Genomic DNA, 22,238 nt, shown 5'->3' with positions numbered 1-22,238 from the left:
GGCCACTTAAAATACTGATGCTTAGTAGAGGGAGGCATTAGTTCCTAGGTTTTTTAGAACGCTGTCAATAATTATAAAACCCTTATACTTGTTTATTTCTCAGCACTATGTGTAAAACTTTATGTTAGGTACAGTATGTAATGCACTATATGTTGATTAGTACATAAAATGAAGTAAACAATATAATTTGAAAATTATATCTAAAATATCAATCAAAGCATAAATTATTTTAATTCAAAAGAAAATTATCGCTATAATGACATCACATAATGTTGAACATTTATTGGAAACGAACTAGCAGTTCAATTCAAGCAGCACAGCGAACGATTGGAACAATTGAATAACTCCGATTGTAATCCGAACACTCTCATTGGTTAAATCTCCTTGATTCAGTGGAGTAGAATCTGGAACAATTTGAATCCTTTTGAGTTCGAACACGGTCCTTCATGGACTCTATCTCTACTAGAAATTAAGTTTATCACCTACAGTTCCTCGGTACGAGTATGTTGTCATGGTAACCAGGGACTGACTCCACCTATATACACATCTGCATATTTGTATATCATTCTGCATTTGTATATGAGGAGTGCACTGAGGATAGGTGCTGTGGGTTTCATGGATACTTATTTTTGTGCTTCATTTACAGGTATGATAAAGATGGCTGTTTTTATAGCTATCTAGATTTGTTGGAGTTGTGTTGTCGGGTCGATCTTAATCTCTGTGAATCTGTTTTTGTTGAAGTCTATCGTTTTGTTTACATAGTCTTAATGTGTTAATGTATTACTGTAGAGTTGCCTTGTGCGCATCAATTAATACGTGATCATTATCTTTTATTTTCTGTCTTAGGTTATTTGCTTTCTTAGTTCCTAATTGTGTTTAATTCTGTGGATTCAGTTTGTATGTATATTTCTGATAATAACAGCCACTTAGAGTCGAATATTCTTGTTTATCATAATGTTGCTGCCATTCCTGTTTAGATCATTAGATCACTATTTTTGAGGTGGTTATTATTTTTGAGATTATATTTAAGTCCTTTGCCTTAATAAATTGTGAATGAGAAACACTCAAATATGAATATGCCAGTATTCAAATTTCTTTTCATTTACACACGTATCATATTATTTGAAACACTTATCCACATGTACTTATGTAGCCTTAGCCCGGAGTAGAGTGTAGTGCGTGGTGAAGTAGAAATACTAAGTCATTTTGTACCAAGTTAAACTTTTTTACAGAAAATTAATTACAGAATGGGTTAATTTGATTGCTACGTACTTGAACTACTTGATTAAAGTTTTACTTATGCAGAAATATGTTCTGATTTCTGCAGTCTTTCACAAGGTGTGAGTTTAATTAAAATGATTAATGTAGCATTCTTTATAAATTTCCATTATTTTCCTCTATGAGCATTTTTAACTCTGCCGGTTTTCGCCCAGTAATGCTCAACTTTCATGTGAAGTGATTACCTTTACGGTTTTTTCTTTACACCAGTAGTATGCTAATAAATATTAATGGTTCTCATCCATTCCGTTCAGGAGAATTAAAGAAGCCAAGGAAATCTACCTACCACTTCTGCGAGTGGAACTGTTGTTCAGCTAACGTAACTATATTTATTTGTATTATTTTTATTGTGTACTGTGTAATGACTAAAGCTCTTATTAATAGCACATTGAAAAAAAAGAAAAAAGAGAAAAGTAAATACAATTAATGCCATCTTAAATTGCAGGAATATGAATAAGAGGTCAATTCCAACTTAGAAAAGCAACAAAATCTGTTGTTAGCACTTTTAGTGGATTGTTTCTGAAGTTAGTATTCTTCATTTTTATTTTCTTTAAAGCTATAACAAATTTCTTACACAGGACTTATATAGGAGCACCAAATATAAAAATAAATTGTGCAAATAATAGATAGAGACATATGTAGAAGATAGGTTGACAAAAAAGCAAACAAAATAAATAATTTGCGTGTGACATGGTAAAAACTAAGTTAATGATAAGTGTAAGATTGGCCTATATTGGTCTAGAATGTCACCAACTTAGTTAAATATAAGGTAGTCCCGTATAGGTACAGAGAGTCATCAACATGGTTAAATATGAGAGTAAGGTAGTCCTATTTAGGTCTACCTATAGTCTCCAACTTGGTTAAACGTGACTAAGGTAGTCCTATATAGGACTGGAGAATCACCTTCATGATGAAATATGAATATAAGGTGGTCCTTTATAGGTCTAGTGAGTGGCTATGATGATTAAAAGTAGCATTTTTACTTTATAAAATGACAAACTAAGATTTAATAATTTTTGTTCCTTTAACAAAATAATCTGTTTAAAATGTTGGTAAAGATTTTATAAAAATTTATTGTAATAAAGTATGTAATTTAAAGAAAAAAACTAATTAATATTGTATTTATTTTTCCTTTTAACCTCTTTATTAATAGCTCATATTTTCTTTTAAATTCTTATATTAATTTCCTACTTGTAAATCTACTAATAAAAACAATTCATTGACCCTTACATCGCCACCATACACGAACATAATATCCTTTCAAAAGGATGAAAAAATAAAAGCCAATTTCAGTCATATTAATTTATTGTACCGAGCTTTCGACCTAGGGACTACGTCATCTTTATCTTTTTTCATCCTATTGAAATAAGAAATCAGTCACCAAAAATAATGAACAGTAATAATATCCTTACTGTATTTAAAGGCTTGTCTAATTGGAGAACCCCGTATGATTCGTTGTAAGCAAGGGAGTACGAGGTTCATTATCCACTATTTATATGGTAGACATTTTGACTTTAAACCTATCTTAAAGATAGCTCCCAAGCTTTGAGAACTCTACAAAACGTACCAATGGGGTACCTTACTTAACACTTCACGCAATTTGGCAAAAATTAGTTTCGTTAACTTTAAAACTTTAGGAGACAAATCCAACCAAATAGAAATCCAAGAAATATGAGACGTTTATAAACTATTGGGTCATAATTTTATAGTCTTTATATAGTTTTAGCTAACAGCTCCGTTATGAAATTTATACCTAATTCTAAGTATAAAAGCAATATTTTCATATAAGTGTGCACTAAGCCAGTATCAATTATAGTTCATTTCATAGAAATATTTCAATTCATCCAGCAACCACAATAAAAATTAAGTCTAATTACTGCTCTCTACATAAAAAAATAAAAATTAAAAAAAAATTCAAACTGATTTTCATAATTACTAAATATAAGTATGAGAAAGAAAACTCACACTTTTGACTCATAAAAAGTGAGAGGCAAGTTACTGGGTCACAAATCAAAGTAAATATGTACTTCAACCTGGAGACAGAACTAAAGCCCCCTAACATCCTGAGAGATAAGCAGCAATGATAGTTCAAACGGACTGAAATAAATCAAGATAATTTTCAATAGATATATTTAACGAAATACAATTGCACATATTTGGTGACTAGCTAAATTAACAGATCTTTTTGGGAGACCTAGAACGTTCATAAAAAACATATATTTACCTAAATAAAAACCAGAATTTTTGAAATAAATAAATAAATAATTACCTAACACAGCATGAAATATAATGCAAACAGTGCATTTCAGCAATCAAAAGTAATAATTTTTCTATGCTCTAAGAAAATAAATATCTGCCTTTCTTCTTTAGTTGATTAAAACATACATTAGCTAATAAAAAAAAAATATCCACAATATTTTCGGAATTCAATACATTCTTTTTCGCCATTTATTACTCATTACTTACAATAAATACTGATATATTATGGTTTCAATAATTTTTAATTTTTTTAAAGAAACAGAATATTTCACCTTCTTAAATCAACAACTTTAACTGAAGCTGAAAGATCTAGTTTGCAATGATCAGCCATCTGAAAAACATTTCATTATAACTTTTGAAGAACGTTTTCAGTAAATCAGCTTAGTAAATGGAAATTTTAGAACATTTTTATTTTTTCAAAAGTTCTTTAATTCAAGGTTCCTTACACAAATTAACTTACCTGATACAATTCAGGTTCCGTCGGATGTGGATGAAATCCAGTTTGCTGGCAATTTGCTATAAACTCTAATCCATAGTTAGATGTCAGACAGAAGAAACTATTGCTGAGATGGAGAGAAAATACCATAAGAAATAATTATTGATCAGAAATCTCTTTATAGTATTTTCAAAAGCCAAATATCATTCACTCATATCACTTCAGTCCTCACTAACTACGGATCTTGAAAATTCTATGACTAATCAAGAAAAGGGCACCTCGATCAGGTCACCTCTATTTCAAGGTTGGCGCCCTAATCAAGCATTTGTGCCCAATCTAAAACCTTCAAAACTGCGCAATGATACCAAACATAAAGTGAGGCCCGGAAAACACATTAGCAAAGCAATGATTTACACAGGTAAATCAGGAAAAAAAACACCTCTTTCCCCAAACAACTTGCATCCCTTCAATAACTCTGCAATTATATTTTCAATTCAAACGTCTACAGTAACAAGTTAAGGTGTGAAACACAAATCACAATCAATAAGGCACACAGACACAAAGATTGAATGGGACTGGTGTGCATCTGAGAAATGATCTGTTTCTTCCAAACTCATTCACGTTATCTAATAGTCTATTCAACCTCCAGGCACATACAAAAACCAGAAAGGCAAGACCGTTTAACCTTAACTGAAGTAGTAATTTGAAATTTTGTGCTGAACAAATTTTTATTTTAGCCATCTTGAAACATAGACCAACAGCTAGGGGTAGTGGTTCAAAGCGCGTTACTATTAATGATCTGTTCTAATTCGACTATTTGAAATTTAAATCAACACCCATTCTAGCGCACGTTTTGGGAAAGTTTTAACTTGTTTACAAATGGAATTAAATGATATTTAATAATTATTTCAATTACACAAGGACATAATAATAGTGCATTTCTTCGTGAAGCACGGTTATTCAGTTATTATAATGAAATAAAAATAATACAATTATTTAAAAACTCATACTCAGAATAACGAGGTGCACAAACTATTGCAACTGCTTCAGGTATCATTCTTTGGTACGAACAATGAGTATGTAAATCTACACTGGATAAAAAAGCCGTCTGCGTGGGATGAGTCTGTCAGAGAAAACAAAATAAATGCATTTAATTTAAGCTAATAAATATAACTAATGACTTACAAATACAAAAATATCTTTGATAATAATATCTTTGATTTTCATCCACCATCAGATGTGGATGAAAAATCCACAAGCTACCTTACATACTTCACTACAATAACTCTGGAAGGTTACATTGTGTCTAAGTAACGTACCATGTGTGAAATAGTACGGTGAGGTTAAAACATAGGAATTATATTCGGATTGTCAGTTATTTTAGTTAGTTTTGGTGACAATGCCGCTGCGTTAATAGATGACTATATTAAAACTGTCCGGTAGGACACTTGTATAAGGGTGATCGTCAAAAAGTGCACGAAAAAGAGTAACGTTGAAAAACACTCATCTTTGACAATTTGTTCCTCTTTTTCTATAGAAGATAAAATTCCCAAATTTTCTTTATAATGTAGAGCAAATCCTCCTTTATGACTTTTTATTTTCTAAGGAGGATATTCGTTCACTTACCATTACTTTCTCTTCGTCAGAGAGAGAAGGGAATCTTAAAAATGAACAAAAACGGGAAACACAAACTGCCCTAACTGCCACTCCCTCTGTTCCTGGATCTTCCCTAGAGAGGAGAGTAGTTTTGGTACTTAGAAATGATTATCCCTATTACTTACTTCGCGGAATCTTTTTTTGGAATGTCTGGGAAGGGGCACTATACACCAGAATTTTTTTTTTCTTTGGCGGTTCCCGAGCGCTAGCTCACACCCGAGAAAGAGGTTATTCCTGTCAATTTCCTCTCCTATTTTCCTAAAACTCCATTAGTTTTTAGGAAGAGCCATCCTCATAACATCTGAGGAATGCAGAGGAAGCAGGTCGCACCAGAGAAAGTTATCTTCAACTTTCAGGTCTCTGCTTTTCCAGGGGCTACTGAGAAGTGCGTAGATAGTTATTGGATGAAGTCTTCTTCAGAAAATATCGAACGGGTACTGAAGGGAAGTGGTTGACTGACAAAAAGGAATAGTTATTATAACTACCGGCACTTCAAGTTTTTCAACACTTACAAGTGCTCTAGCTCACTGGGGCACAAGGGATCTATTCAACACCTACCCCTCTTGATCACAATGCAATAAACCCCTTTACTCCCTGCACTTTCAAATCAACTAGAGGGATGAGAACATCTTTTAACTTTACCCAATTAGCTAGTTGACCACTTTTATTCAAAGCTAAACATTTGATCTGAAATTTGTGTCATTTCCAGATGTCAAAGTTGAGTGTTTTTCAACGTTATTCTTTTTCGTGCACTTTTTGACGATCAACCCTTATACAACTGTCCTACCGGACAGTTTCAAACTGGTTCTGAAACTAGGAGGAAAATAATAAGTTGAGAACTTGCACTCACATGTATCCAGCCAAAGGTTATGAGATCATTCTGATCTTGGAAATCAAAAATATCTTCTTCATTCTGAGTTGTACAAGAATCACAAGTACCCACTTGTTCGGGTATTAAAAGATGGGTGACTACTAACTGATCTTTTCGCTAACAAGAGAAAAAAGAAATAAAACAATTGAAATTTAAAACACATCAAATAGTTGCAATAAATAATTTTACTATAAATTACAGACCTAAATAAAAAATAAATACAAAAAGATGTGTAAGAATTTCACCGTCAAAATAAACATACCAACTGTCCTGATAGAATTCCACAAGTCTCGATATTCCTATCAGTATTTTTTTGTGACAGCTGCAAAAAGGTTTTCATTAGATTTCCAGGAACTAATACCACCCTGAGCTGATTTGGTAAATTTAAGGTAGGACTGAGAAGAGAAGCTGGTTTTGTACTCCTGCTGAAAGTAGGGCTAAAGACAAAAAAATAAATAAAAAATAAAATAAAATAAATTATTTTCCATCAAATTCATATCTTATCAATTGAAAAAACACTTTCAGAGGTAAATATAAGTGGCTAAAATATGTTTCTGAGTGATTTTAAAAATAAGTTGTGCATACCCTACATAACATTCAGTTGGCTTTGCTGTTAAATTAATGTCATCATTAGGATAATTTAAGTTGTCCAGAAGTGGCGGTACAGGAGTTATCTTGTGACCACTCGAATGTTGTGCACCAGATCCATATTTGCCTGATATTTTACCTTTTTCTTCATCTAATCGTTTGCGTTCATTGTCCAGTTCCGCTCGCCTTAGCTTTAACCAAATGTCAAACACTGTTAGATATCAAATTGTAAAAATTTGAGAAAAAAAAAGTTTTTCTATAAGTAATATTTATATATCAATTTTATATTACTACTTTCCTTAGTACTTTTACAAATCACAGGTTATTAAATCTTGTTACGATTAAGTAACTTAGAATTCCGATAGCTGGAAGTTTTAAGGATAAGAAATTGCGGTAGGCAAATAACCAATAAGTATTATTAAGAAACAAACTGTTAAATACCGCATCTTTTTGGAAGCGTTCATATTCCAGGGTATATTGTTCTAGAAGTCTTGTTTTCAAATTTTCAGCTATTGGTAACACTTCTCTCAACTTCTGGCTATTGAGTGCTTTTTCTTTTGTACTTACACACTTATAATCAGGATGTGTTCTTATTTTCTCAAGAAATAATCTAAAACAATGCATTATTTATTCAGTAAATGAATTAAAAAAAAAAAACACTAGCATAAACAATTTACTCACGTCATAAACTTCATATACAGTATAAAAGCATTTTCTAAACTACCTTCATCCAAATAAACATTTGCCATTCTCACCATTTCCACACCTGATCTATAGTACCTAAAATAAGTTTTAGAGATAAATGAAATAATTCTTGATTCAACACTGAACTTATCAAAGCATACATGTAGTTTCTCTCATACTGTACCTACGAGGAGGAATGTTACTATCTATTTCTACAGAGTTACCCATCCTTGTTACAATCTTTAATCGTGAATCAGGATCCAGAACTCTCTGAAATAAATGCTGATTATCTGTATTAGATGGATTCATTATCTTAGCAAACTTGTGACTCATGCAATTTTCCCCTCGATAGCTTAATCAACTTTCATCCGCTACAATCAAATACTTGAAATTTAACTGACGAGCTGAAGATCAGCTGACACTCAACATAGCTCGCCAGCGCCAATACAATAGCTGCGCAGCTGGAGGTAACCACTAATACAACATCCCTGCATTTCGAATTAAATTTTGTTAACATTCTCATAAATTCACTATTTTTCTTTGAATTTTACTTTTTTATAAAATAGGTCATACCATTAACTGAGAAGACCTAAGAAGAAACCTAAAATGTTTAAATACTTGCAACAGTGTTTTTTTATAGTAAATGGTGATGAGTTTTTCTAATAGTTTTATCTTAATAAATTAAGTTTAAAAAAACACGGTGTAGTGCCACCCATAGGAAAACAAATTTAAGGCCAAAAATAATGAATAGCGTATGTAAAAATTATTTTTCTTAAACTTTCAGTTCAAAAGTTTTTTTTAAAAAATTTTTTATTGGTTGAAATTTGAGCTTATGATTAAAAGAATTCTCTGTCACATGTTATCAAACGAAAAAACTTCATAAACCTTATATTTATTTATTTTTTTTACTACAACTCAGAAATAATGATCCTAATCTTTGGACACATTCTAAACCTGTAAGCACAATAAAGTTAAATTGTAGTAATTTAACTGATAGATAGATTCTATCTGTATTTCCTTTTGAATTCACACCTGACTTAAAATTCAACTCTTCCTTCATTACTGAATCTGAAGCTTTAATAGCACTAGGAATGGTGTTTTAAGATTTGGGGAATTTATTCCAATGATCAGTTAGTTTAGATTTTTTCAGAGAGTAGCTGTATGTAGCCATAAACATTGCACATGCAGCAAACTTAATGACAACTTTACCTCTGTTCGTTTGTAGATGTGAAATTATTTTGTGTAGTTAAGGTAAAATTTACCTAGGGTTCGTTAATCGAATCCCGAGGAGTTCAGAAATCATCTATATCTATTTTAGTTCTTTCATTTAGTTTGGAGTGATAATAAAAGGGTTGAGCCTTTAAGACTGGGATACTCAGGGCATCAAAGCCGTAAAAAAAAGGCTAGCAGAGAGGTGTTCATAGTGCTATAGATTTGAATGTACTTTTTATTTGGGACATCCTCTTCTTTTCTCTTTAAATATAATTCTAACTGTAACACGAATCTATGATTTTATTTTCTCTTACAGATCCAAGATTCAGGAGTCATTTTCTCAAAAACAATACATTCCAAGGCCATTTTTGTTACTAAGTACATTCTACTTTAGATGTATTCTGCTAAATATTGATAAAAAAGAACTCATCTGTTAAAATTGGTTTTACAATAAAAACACTTTTTATAACTATATATTAACAGTGCGATGTATTTTTCAAAGTACAATTTTGGAATTATGTTAAGTTCTTTCATTTTAACAATAAGCATTATTGTTGAAAGTAGACACACTAATAACTGGGCAGTTTTAGTTGATACTTCAAGATTTTGGTTTAATTATAGACATGTAGCCAATGTATTGTCAATATATAGAAGCGTGAAACGCTTAGGCATACCTGATAGCCAAATAATACTGATGATTGCCGATGACATGGCATGCAACCCTAGAAATCCTCGACCTGCTACAGTTTTTAATAACGCTAATCAGAATATTAATGTTTATGGTGATGATGTTGAAGTGGATTATCGTGGGTATGAAGTGACTGTTGAAAATTTTGTAAGACTTCTCACTGGTCGTTTACCATCTGGCACACCACGTTCAAAGCAACTGCTTACCAATGAAGGAAGTAACATACTTGTATACTTAACTGGGCATGGTGGTGATGGTTTTCTTAAGTTCCAAGATTCAGAAGAAGTGACCAGTCAGGAATTAGCTGATGCCGTGGAGCAGATGTGGCAGAAGAGAAGATACAATGAAATCTTTTTTATGATAGATACATGCCAAGCAGCTTCTATGTTTGATAAATTTTATTCACCGAATATTCTTGCTGTAGCAAGTAGTCTTGTTGGAGAAGATTCACTTTCACATCATGTCGATCCTGCTATAGGCGTGTATATTATTGACAGATACACTTACTACGCATTGGTATTTTTGGAAAGGGTGCAACCTAATAGTACGAAAACTATGTCTGAGTTTCTTGCTGTATGCCCAAAGAGAGTATGTATTTCAACTGTAGGAGTTAGGAAAGATTTGTTCGGTAGAAACACTAAAGAAGTTCCTATAACTGATTTTTTTGGAGCTGTTAGACAGGTGGAGCTTTCTCCATTAAATCCTTTGATACAATTTGAAGATATAGTGAATAATAATACAGAAGAAAATGAAATGTCCCAAATAAAATATGCTTATCTTCCTCAATTTCCTGATGAAATGTATTAGTTTTATGTAATATATTCAATAATTTTTAAATCTTAGTATTTAATTCAATGTTGACAGTTCCATTTATATATTGAAGTCTTGAAAAGATCTAAAGAACTTAAAAGGTAGGAGCTAGGAAGAGGTATGCAGGATTCTTCTTTCAAAGAAAATGTGGAATCACACAAATTAAAGAATATTATTTTAACACATTAGACTAAAGAAATAATAATAAATAAGGATTAATAATGTATTTCAATAAATAAGCAAAACCTTAAAAATTATATATGTACAAAATGTAAAGTGGTATAACGAAAATTATATTACATATCTACTTTATATTACACATACTATTTTTTTATAATTCATAAAAAAAAAAAAAAAAATACTACCATCTTTAATACCCCTTACAAATTTCTGTAAATAAAAATAAAAGAAACTTTTGCTCAGCTTTCTCTTCAGAAGTAGCAAATACTTCTGTCTATAAATGACAAACTCTGCTTTAATAACAATTCCTAGCGTAGTATTTAATAAATAACTCTTTTAGGTATCAATGTTGTGATGATGGTCCAATGCCAATTGCTAATTTACTTCATACTCCTTTTCTTTTTGTGCAATAATGTACATTTGTTAGAAGTTAATGCAACTCATACTTCCATTCTTTATTTTATGTTTTTTAAGAGATCCATGATTTATTTCCTTTTTTCAAATTTAATATCTACTTTTATGTACACACATAAGAAAACAAACATTTAAAAAATTGGGACTCTCCAAATTTTATTCATTATAAATTGTACTAATGTAGAAATTGCTAAATTTCGTTGTACTACTTTACAAAGTAATATAAAAGGCCGCAGCGTTATAAAAGTTTGAATAAAATATAATACAAAGAAGTGCATATAAAATAACATAAATAGTTCAAGCACTAATCTGACTTTTAATTAGGAAAATAATCCATTGAAAGAATATGGAAATTATTTAAAAACAGTCAAAGTAATTTGAAATTATAAATGAAGTTAGTATTTATAGCAGAGAATGTTATAAATGTAGAGAATTTTCCGATTGAATACATTTATTTTCAGGATTTCAATAAGAATAACGATTTCTTTTCTTTTTTTTTGTACGATCTTCATCTCAAATGTACTTTTTTGGCAACATAAAATAAACATCTTATTTTTATGGAAAGTTTTATTTATCGATTCACCTTTAACGCCGTCTGCTTAATTTTCTTGCTTTGTAAAAACTACTTTTTATTTCATCTATAGATACTTTTTGAACATGTAAGTAAACAAACTCATACCTGCCACATATCGGAGTATACATCATCTACCTTCAGTTTTTTCATCAGAAAATTAACATCTATTTATGATTTTTTTCTCTCTCTCTTTAAAACACTACGTTTTAATCAGATTTATTGGTTCAAGGAAGTTCGTAGAAATGTTTCTTTTTTATAAATTTCTTACCTTTATTTTTTTTTTATAATTTAGAACAAAATAACCTATTTCGCCTTTAATAGTGTTGGGTATTGTCAATCTCTTCCTTGTTTAAAAGTTTGTTAGTTTTTACAAAGCAAAAATATAAAGCTAAACTAAATACTGCATAAATGTTATTAATCAATCTAAAAAAACAAAAAAAAAAAAACAAATCCAGTTATACTTTCTCATTTAAGTTTGAAATACAATAGAGCTCAGCTGTTAACCATACCTTAAATTTATCAATTGAATAATATACAAAAAAGTAGTAAAAAGAAAACAAATATTTTAAAAAGTCATTGAATGAAGTACACAAAATATTATCAGGCTACTTGATGTAACGCAGATTAAAACAAGTAGAAAGGAGTTGTGTTATTAGCCGAGGCTTTGAGAAGCCACGGGGTATCTATGGCAACGAGATTTATAGTTACAAAAAAATTTAAAAAAATTACAAAAACTCACTTTACTTAATATAGTTTAATTTTAAAACTTTTAGATGTAATAGGTAAAGCAAGCCTTCATTGGCAAGGAGTCCTCTACACTTTTGATCACATATGTAGTTGGTTGATAGTATTATCAAATTTCATTTAACATTAAGGTTGTTCCAATTACAGATTTTGAATCTTTAAATTGTTTTCAACAAACTAAAAGGTGCCTCATACAGTTATGTTGACATAACAAAGGACCAGGAGAATATGCAGGATAAGGCGAGGAGGATCTTTGGAAAGTAAAAAACCTACAAAATTTCTAAAATCTCTACTAACAGAGCAAATCTAGGAACCATCTACAATAAAAATTGTGGGGACAATGGGAAGTCAGAAACAAAAAGAAATGATAACCAATAGTGCTACAAAGCTGAAACTAATGTACAGTCCACAACTTTTCCATCTACTTCGAGTCATTAACTGAACAGTTGCACGCTTCCTTATTATTCGTTACTTTCCCAGTTTTATTTTCATTAGTGCACATTATGAAAAACAACATTTTTCTCACTCCCTTAATACATCATTCTTTTCTTATTTTTGGTTGGTCACCCTAAACCATTTATTTGGTCTTAAACATTGAGGACAATAAACAAACTTTTTCACCGAAATATTTGATTCCTAACTTAAAGTAGATTAGTTAGATCTTTCGAATTAACAACAAGGAGAAAAACTGGAAAACAAAATTAGCGACGATTAGATTCCTATGGGGTTGAAGACAAAGCCTTTGCGATCAAGTTTATTTTGGCACCTCTTCATTCAATTCGATCTGATATATTAAACATAGAAGTCTGTTGAGAGATTCCTGGACAGAGTATGAATGCTGGATGTTTCTTCTTCAAAGCTTTGCACTAGCACATTAAGCTCCATTTCTTCTTCTTCATAACTTGCCAGGTCGGCTTACCCTCAAACAAGGCCCATGTTATGCATTAATTTCTTCAACTTTCAATAGCTACTTTCGATCTTGTTACAACAATGCCATAATGTTTTTGTAAGTAGCTAAATTTTTTTCATCTGCATTTTACACACCATAAAAAGGAAGGTTCCCTCTCATAAAATATGTAAATCCGAGAAGGGTCGGCCGGACTCTTTCCAGACCAACGAATGATCTTGAAAGACTAATTCTGATTACCGATTCTAGGATTTATAAACTGCTCCAAGCTTCGAGCAGACTTTGTTGAACATGAAAATTTGTAATGACTGCTGCCAGGCTGTCCGAGAAGATGATTCTGGAATTGATTATTCCTTGTCTTTTGACCTAAGCGACTGAAATACTTTTACTGAAACGATAGAGCAAATTCTTTAAATAACGTAAGTTAGATCTTATCTGGTCTACAGATTTCTACAACTAAAAAAAACATTGTAAAATGAACAAAGCAAATAACTGCAGATCAAACAAAAATTGCTTGCTACAAAGGCTGCATAAAGGCAAAGATTCTAAAAAAGGATTGCATTTAATAAATTTTTGTTAATATTTAAAAATAAGCAAGAACTTTGTGATTACAGTAGGCACTGGATGTTTTTCTACAGTGAAATATTTCACAACTTATTATTTAAAAGATGTAAACTGATTTTTTGCTTATTATAATAAATTCAATAATTTTTGATTTGAAACCTTTAAAGTCTCTTCATCTTGCAGACTACATATTTATTTGCAGAGATTTTTGCTAGGAGAGAATTTGCATCTTAATTCAAAAATTCAGCTCCAGACGAACGTCCAAAAATAAAATGAAAACATTCTTGACACAACTAAATAAAACTAAATCTACAAACCTTAAAAAAAAAAGAAAACAAAAAAAGCACCCCGTACCAAAAAATTTCAAAACCAAACTTTAATCGCGAGAATTAACAATTGACAAAAATATATCAAAACTAAAAAACATATCAAATCGAAAAAATACGTGGAGTATCCAAAAGTTGATAAAATACATTTTAACCAAACCTCTAATTATGAGCACAATTAATTTTTATTACTCTAGCGTTTCAACTTTTAAGGGCAATCCTCAAAAGCTAAATAGAATTATATTAATTAAAATTATTTATAAATATGTAAATAAATATGTATGGATGTTTAAGTAATTTTACAATAACATTTGTCATCAGCCTTTTTTCGTTGTTAGAATCACTTGACGTATTACTTGTGCCTTTGTGAAGTAATGTTTTTAACACAAAGGTATGAGGTAAAACTTTTAATCATGATCTTTAAGTATACAAAGCAATGATTATTTTTACTACGTAAGATTTTGACAAATATAATTATAAAATTACATTAACAATAATGAATAGCGTAATTAGAACAATGATAAAGTTATAATTAAAAGGAACGTTCGTAGGATTGACACATTTTAAATAAGTGGTACCCGAAAAGTTGTAATGTTCCCGAATTTGATTTTTTTTTTTAAATAGTTATTAAAAAACCTAGATTTTCTAAGCTTAATTAATTCTAAAATTATTGAGAAGGAAATCAATTGCGAGGTAAAATAAAACCATTCACAGCCTGTAATTAAATAAATGAAAGCAATTTAAAATAAATCGCCATAAATGCTTTTGTTTTAATAATTAATTTTGAGAATACTTTTCTCAGCAACATCATTTTTTTTCATGTAATGAAAATAAACTGGAATGTTATGTAACAAACTTTTATGAGTAGATTTATTTGTAAATGAAAAGAATGGTTTGGCCATTATAATTTATGAAATGATTGCACAAAATATTTTTGCTAACTCTCTCCTAATTGCAAAAATTTAATAATTTGATATATTCAGACTGAATATTAAAAAAAAAGTCTACAAAAGTGTTTTTTTTTTAAAAAAAAAAAAGTTTACAAACATAATAAATTCAGTTTATAAACGTTTCTAGAAAACAGTAAAACTAAGATAAATTTTAAGTGATTATGGAATAACGCAGATTCTATAGGCTTTGATGAAATGAAGTGTCATATACAGAAATGTACTTCTTCAATACTGCAATCTTTGAACGACTGTTAAAAAAGCATTTTAACATGGCAGGCCTTTACTCTATGAAACTGAAGAATGTAAACCCTCTGGGTAGAGACAATTTTGCTACAATTTACTATACTATCGTTTCGCTCAAATTGCAACATATTTCTACTAATCCCTCATTCCACACACACCCATATATATAATGAAATGGTTTTGGACACAATGACGTCAGATGTTGTCGCGCCTTAATAAATTCTGATTGCAATTTTCTCAAAGGGCTACCTGAAGGCTCAGCAATAACAAGATCAGTTCTAATAAAAAGGCTCGGTAGAATCTCGATGCTATTACATACAGTGTATGTGGAATTATGCGGAGTAAATCTCATTAGATTCGAAAACAGTCTCTAGCTCGAAGGCTTGGAATTAGCCAATATGTGTAACACATTAGTTGTGTAAGTCACACCGTGACGGACTGCTAGCTTTATTATTTTTGAAACTGATGAAGCAACTGATTATTGAATTATTTAAGAGTAGGATCCTTGTTTTTCTGTCTACTAAGTATATGCACAAATAATTTATAAAATATTGTTTGATAATTAACATTATATACAAAAGTTAGAGAGACCCACAAATAAGAGTGCAATTTATACAAATATTACTTAGTTTAATTTGCTTACAAAATATTATTTTAGATGCATTAAGCGCAATTAAAAACTCAAGCAATTTTGAATCTGAAAAGAAATACTTGTTATGAATTCCACGTAACAAATACACCTATATATACAAAACAAAATTATTTATCAATTTCTTTGTAGTAATTTAATTAAAAATACATCTGTTTAAAGTACATTTTGTGTATTCATAATGTGATCTCAAATTTTAATAACTGCAGCAAGATTAAAATAATTACAACGATTTTAATTGCTTTTTTTTTGACAAGAAATAAATATGGATTTTTTATTTTTTTGTTTTTCCTTCTAATGTAACTACACAATTACTCTTTTGTTCGAATTTTTGTTAAGGCAATCAACCTGAGGCAAACATTAAAGTGGAATGTGAGAAAAGAATAACAAAAAATTATTGAATAATTAAAATTTGATATTCATTCTCGTTAAAACAATAATTTTTAAAGAGCAATAATCCATTATTTAAAATTAAGGAGCATCCAATAATATAAATGGAAATTTAAATGAAAAGCAGAAATAACAAAACAAAAAAAGAGAAACAAATGTAAATGTTTGATTTAAAAATCAATTAATTTTTTTTTATAATTAAAGAATCGAAAGTTCAACGGTTTTATTTCCGAGTTCGGCTTGATAATATTAAAAATTTAACTTATAATGTAAGGTTTTGGTAGATAGTTTTACTCCATCAGAAAACTTCTGTAATTTTGATATCTCAAATACGATTTGAACCTGTCAACTTTATAGTGTCCGAATCAAAATCATAACAAGGACTTAAAGAATAAAGTTCAAAATGGTAATGCCCAAATAGAATTTGAAGAGAATATGTTTTCTTATGAAAAGAAAAAAAATCAAATATTGAATAAATTTGCATATTTTTGTCAAAACTGAAAAAAAAAATTGATTAAGTAAATAATAATTATTGCAAGTTTGGAAAGAAAAAAGTCTAATTTTGATCGTAGGGGCAAAAAGAAGTGGAGGATTTGTTCAGGTTACAAAAAGGTAAGATATCATATCTAATGCCGATTTAAAGAAGAAAGGTTTACGAGAATATTTTTCTTTTTGGATATGTCTGTCATTATACATTAAATATTTCGCTGTTCGCAAACAGACTGTAAATTATTCTTACAAGACTCTATGTCAGCTTTATGTGCTACCTGGCAAAAGAGAAAAGTGATTGTTGTAGGACTTTAAAAATTTGGAAATAATTTGCAAAGCATGTATCATGTGTTAGATCAAAATTTGAAAATTATAAGATTAAATAAAAGCTATGTTTTTATGTTTTCGATTTGAAGCGGGCGTTTTAAATTACGAGTTTGTGCTTAGTTGATTAAAAAAGAAATTATAATAACAAACAACAAGCAATTAAGGAGCGATTCAGACCTAATGGATTTCTCGAATTTGAAATGTTCTAATTCTAAGCTTGTGAGCTTATTCATCAAAGGACTAGACTTTTTGAGGTACCAAAATCCCAACTGAGAAGAAATATGTATTAAAAAATTAAAATAATTTAGAATTTAAAGAGACTAGCATCTAACTTGTCATCTCCAAAACTAATCAATTTAGGGATGGAATAAATGAATTTTTTTACTGATTTTACTCTGATTTAAGCAACAATGTAAGAAGTGAACATGTTTTCAAAATAATTATTAATTATTTGATCAATAATTAATCATTTATTAATAATTAATAAAGTAATATTATTCTTTTGTTTTTTTATATAAAATTACAATGATTAAGATTATATACGCATTAATTTCGTACTAGTGTTTTTGTTCTATTTGGAAGTTATAGAAATCAGTTTGAAAAGTTCTTATGAGAATTACAATCACAAGCATTATTTTGGAAACTATTTTCCAAATTCATACTACCTTTCATTTCGAAGATTTTGGGAGAAAATTGAAAATATGCGGGTATTTCAGACTGTAGTTGATTATTTTAAGGAGTAAATTTTGTAGAAGTGAAGAGAAATTTTGTATTACTGTTGTGAGTGATCATAATTCAAAGTAAAGATTTGGTATCCAAATAAAGAAATTCCTCTAACAATGTGCAACGGGGTGGAAGCTTTAGTTAAAATAAAAGAAAGTCAGGAACATAATTCAAAGCATCAAAAGAGATCATCTAAAAAGCTTTTGGCAGAAATATTACAAGAGATCTGACGACTACGGAATGGATGACAAATGTTTTGTACAATCTACGATACAGTTAATATTCGTTACGTCAAATTTTCTTTATGTTTAAATATTTTGCTCGCAGAATATAATAGAAAAGATTAGACATTTAAAAATTTATAAATACATTTTTTTTTAGGCAATAGAATTCTTTTTCTCTCAATTTGAAACTTTTGTTAAATTCGAAGAAATGGAGAAAAGTTTATTTTAATCTGATTTAAATTAATAGGTTCAAGTTATCTGAATTTGGTGTAAGAAAGTGCTCGGTAGATATAATAAATTATACCTTTTAGTGAACCTAAGTAATTTGGCAGTCAGTAGTAAAATGCCTTCAACAACCTGATCTTACTTGATTTCTAATAAAGCACTGAAGAAGATAAGGAAAATTGGCAAAAAATAGTTTTGTTTTTTTTTTACTGAACCAATCTAAACCAAAATTGATGAAATCAAATTTATTATTCTTGCTACCTTCAAAGGATTTTTCATTCCATTTCTCCAGAATAGATGATCTATTAACACCATATCTGTGAACGTAAGACAACATTCTGGAGAGGAAAGGCTCTTTCAAAAAATGCCTAAGTCTTATGTTCTACAAGAAAACAATTCTCTTTTTCAATTTTCTGTTTTTAGAATATCAATTCTTCTTTTTCTAATTTAAAACAACCTAGGCAACCTTTTTGAGATATCTGAAATTGTAAAATATCTTCGGTCTTCTAATAGACAGAACATAAAAAAAAAAACATTAATTTTATTTTAAGTCTTTTGTTAAAAAAAAAAAACAAAAAAATACATACTAACAAACCTTTTCTGTTTCAAAATATTATAGAGGAGTAAAAATACTAATATAAATTTGTACTATTTAACCAAATTTTAAAAATGTTAATACTTCAACACAATGAATTGAAAAAAAAAAAATGTAGCACAGTATTTAGGTCCTTTCTTTACATTTAAAATTATTATTTTGAGGGGGGGGGGAAATCTACAATATTACTAAGGCGCTAGAGCGAATTTCTAAATATGTATAACTTCATGTATGTAGTATTAACGAGGCACAATATTTTAAGGAACAATATACAAATTACTACTTCTTTTTTACGGACCAATTTATAACAAAATGCAATAAATACCTATGTAAATATTTATTATATAAATATTATTTATTTTTTTTTTAAATATGATCTTATTTATTTATTTTGGATAGTACTCTTTTTTATTTCATTTTAAAACAAAATGCATATAACTAACATTTCATTTATTTTAATTTTTATTTACACACTAATCAGTTCTGTGCATAACACTGGTAAAAATAGGATCTAATTTCAATATATATATATATATATATATATTATTCAAACTACTAAAAATATTTACATATATACATAATTATTTTAAACTTTTGTATGTTAATTTCATTTTTCCTTCTTTTTTTTACGTGGCAGCATTTCTGAATTGATAATACAATATCATTGGATTTCAAATATGATAACTCATAAAAAAAAAATAATAATTAAAATAAACAAAAATGAAAATTCTTTTTTTCATTCACATTCGTATTAATAATGCAGGTTTCATGTAAACAAACCAACATGAAGTAATAAAAGTAAATTTGTACACAGAGATCCAAGCAAAAACAGAAAAGTAAATTGTATAAAAAAAGTTGCATTTTTTGGAGATATTATCTTGTAACAATTGAATATTTCAGTGAACAATTTTTTTCATTCAATTACTTCCGATTTGTGTTTTTATTTATTAAACTTTGTTGAAAACAAATAAAGGACATATCTCTTCGAGATGAGAATTTTTCCTATTACTCGTAGTTAAAATGATTTTCTGCTACTTTTAAGAAATTTTACAAAAAGCGGAAGCAGCATTAGTTTTCCAAAAGCTAGGATTTTTGAGAACTAGAAACAGAGTAAATAAAATATGTATCATCTTAACATTAATGAAACAAAATCTCTGTAAGCTTCCGACAAATGTCGGAAATGGATAACTTTAAAAAACCTTGTTGAAAAATTTGAGGAGATATATTGAGTATCAATATATTTACGAAAGTCTGTAATACTGTTGATCGATCAGAAGATTTGTTACCTACATTCCTGTAACTTGATAAATAAATTTAGAATACTTGGGTTATTTTTGAAAAGAAACTTGTCCGTAGCTTTTTGAAAAACTGAGGAGAATTATTTACCATCCAGTTAATAGTATAGAATTAAGTATTTATTCAGTTTTCAGAGATTCTTCTGGTTTTTATCACAAGACTTTTAAATTGGGTAGGAAACTGAATTTTAACTAAAATATCGTACTTTTTGGGGTTAGATTTCGCTTATTTGAACATTTTTATTTTTACAAGAAAAAAATAAAATAAAATGCCAAAAAAAAGGATGAAACAAGTTTTTCTAAATTTATAGAAACGACTTTATAATTACTGAAAGCCCCATTTCTTTACACACTAATTAAAATGGGGCATTAATCTTAACACAGACATTTCACGGATAATTCTATGCGATTGAACAAAACCGTGATTTTTTTTAAATACGTGATTGTCGTTTTGAAAATGTCCACTTCAATAGTTAGTTTTTAAATGAAATGGGATTCTTAAAAATGACAATATCTCCATGCAATAATTGGTACAGGCTCAATTTTTCTTTTTTTTTATTAAATTTTTTTCAATGGATCAAAAATCAAAGTTACTGTATTATTTATTTTTTTTTAAATTAAAATAAATAATAATACAAATACAGTATTACCAATTTTAATAAATAAAACAACAAATATGATAACTTTTATAAATTTTTTTCTAAATCAACTAAATGATAATGACAAAATTAAATAATTCTTTATTATGAATAAAAATTAAATAATAACCTAATTTTGGCAGGTACACCTAATAAAACTACTGTTAGGAATAATTATCGCACCAGCTTATTTATTTTAAAATGAAGATGATATTAATTAAATTTATTTTAAATATAAAGGATCTAAAAATAGAGGTTTGGTCCTTTATTACAAAAGATGGTCTAGTTAGCTTTTCAAAAGCAAGGTGATGTAAATATTCTTAGTTTAACCACACAATTAAGAGGTCTTTAGATTTTACATATTTATTACAAAATCACTTTGATGAATTGTGATACGTCAAAAAAAAAAAGCAGCAATTATAGCAGGAACTGAATAGTAGAAATCAGGAATATCAATTTTACATGGTAGATAAAACTATCAATTCAAACATAACAATGTTAAAGACTGAATTTTGAAGCCTACCGAATTAAGGAATTTTGGTTGGTAAAGGATTTTTCTTTTATATCTGTTGGTCTTTGAAAAAATAAAATGGAAATAAATAAATTTACAATACAACACGTACTTTTAATAATAAAAATATGTGATGGATAAGAACCTTCAATGCCAGCTTCAAATATTTGGTTAAATTAACTATACAGTAAGATTAAGGAAAGTTTCTAATATGTTAAATGTAATTTGCAAAACTCATAAACTTGCTAAGTGTCTCGCTAAGGTAATTGCTGAACATGAACATTTGAAAAGTTTAACATGAATGCAATTGATTTAGGATAATGAAACATTTTATCTATGGTATCCCGGAGAAACTGTCATAACATTAAAAACATATCTTAAAAAATTTTAGGCCCCTAAGAAAGGTCTTGGTCCATCAACCTACCGTTTAGCCGTATTCAGTTCCTAAAAAAAATTCGGCTGCATTAAAAGAAGTGCGCACTGATAGTAATAAAAGCATATCAGAAAAGAAATAGTGCGATAATTGCCCCAGTAGTTTAGAAAAGCAAATTTCAATATACGACCAAGATTTGAAAACAAATAAGTAAAAAAAAAAAAAAACTAAAATCACAACCACTCAACTGACTTAAATATTCCTGTGAACAAGATAAAACATAAAGAGCACTTTTTTGCCTCGTAAAAAGCAAATTATATTACATTATCCACTAATTCCTTTGTTTTCCCTAAAATAGTATACAAATTAATTATACATTAAATTGAATAAAAATTACAAATTATAACAAAAAAAC

At 29.1% G+C, this 22,238-nt stretch overlaps 2 protein-coding genes and 1 long non-coding RNA gene across 6 annotated transcripts; 2 read left to right on the top strand and 1 right to left on the bottom strand.

The window, feature by feature from the left end:
* The first annotated feature begins 386 nt into the window (after nucleotides 1–386).
* LOC141451268 (uncharacterized) lies at nucleotides 387–1,905 on the top strand. 2 transcript variants are annotated; one of them, XR_012456647.1, is made up of 3 exons: nucleotides 402–646; nucleotides 1,533–1,597; nucleotides 1,724–1,905. It is a non-coding gene; the product is annotated as an uncharacterized lncRNA (long non-coding RNA). The 2 variants fall into 2 exon arrangements; XR_012456646.1 differs by having other exon boundaries at nucleotides 387–1,597.
* A 1,486-nt stretch (nucleotides 1,906–3,391) lies between these two features.
* Nucleotides 3,392–8,197, bottom strand: LOC141451261 (STAM-binding protein). 3 transcript variants are annotated; one of them, XM_074122518.1, is made up of 9 exons: nucleotides 7,961–8,197; nucleotides 7,770–7,868; nucleotides 7,530–7,698; nucleotides 7,086–7,279; nucleotides 6,763–6,937; nucleotides 6,480–6,617; nucleotides 4,984–5,096; nucleotides 3,998–4,100; nucleotides 3,392–3,868 (listed from the first exon to the last, which is right to left on the bottom strand). In XM_074122518.1, the coding sequence occupies exons 2-9, from the start codon at nucleotides 7,844–7,846 to the stop codon at nucleotides 3,806–3,808; spliced, it is 1,032 nt and encodes a 343-aa protein (XP_073978619.1). In that variant the 5' UTR covers nucleotides 7,847–7,868; nucleotides 7,961–8,197; the 3' UTR covers nucleotides 3,392–3,805. The 3 variants fall into 3 exon arrangements, with proteins under 3 accessions (XP_073978619.1, XP_073978617.1, XP_073978618.1); XM_074122516.1 differs by having other exon boundaries at nucleotides 7,957–8,105; XM_074122517.1 differs by lacking the exon at nucleotides 3,998–4,100 and having other exon boundaries at nucleotides 7,957–8,105.
* A 1,274-nt stretch (nucleotides 8,198–9,471) lies between these two features.
* Nucleotides 9,472–11,634, top strand: PIG-K (Phosphatidylinositol glycan anchor biosynthesis class K). Its single transcript, XM_074122524.1, has one exon. It carries the CDS (start codon nucleotides 9,472–9,474, stop codon nucleotides 10,477–10,479), a length of 1,008 nt encoding a protein of 335 aa, XP_073978625.1. The 3' UTR covers nucleotides 10,480–11,634.
* The last annotated feature ends 10,604 nt before the right edge of the window (nucleotides 11,635–22,238 follow it).

This window comes from Rhodnius prolixus, unplaced genomic scaffold (genome assembly GCF_049639745.1).
Source record: "Rhodnius prolixus isolate KJV_2025 unplaced genomic scaffold, Rpr scaffold_8, whole genome shotgun sequence".
NCBI classification, from domain to species: Eukaryota; Metazoa; Arthropoda; class Insecta; order Hemiptera; family Reduviidae; genus Rhodnius; species Rhodnius prolixus.
This window is presented reverse-complemented; position numbering and strand designations above follow the sequence as displayed.

Coding starts and splice junctions, on each gene's coding strand:
- LOC141451261 (XM_074122516.1), bottom strand. CDS start 8,105: ATGAGTCACAAGTTTGCTAAGATAATGAATCCATCTAATACAGATAAT. Junction 6,938..7,085: donor CCAACTGAATGTTATGTAGG/GTATGCACAACT, acceptor TTTTGTCTTTAG/CCCTACTTTCAGCAGGAGTA. Junction 5,097..6,479: donor TAACCTTTGGCTGGATACAT/GTGAGTGCAAGT, acceptor TTTCTCTGACAG/ACTCATCCCACGCAGACGGC.
- PIG-K (XM_074122524.1), top strand. CDS start 9,472: ATGTATTTTTCAAAGTACAATTTTGGAATTATGTTAAGTTCTTTCATT.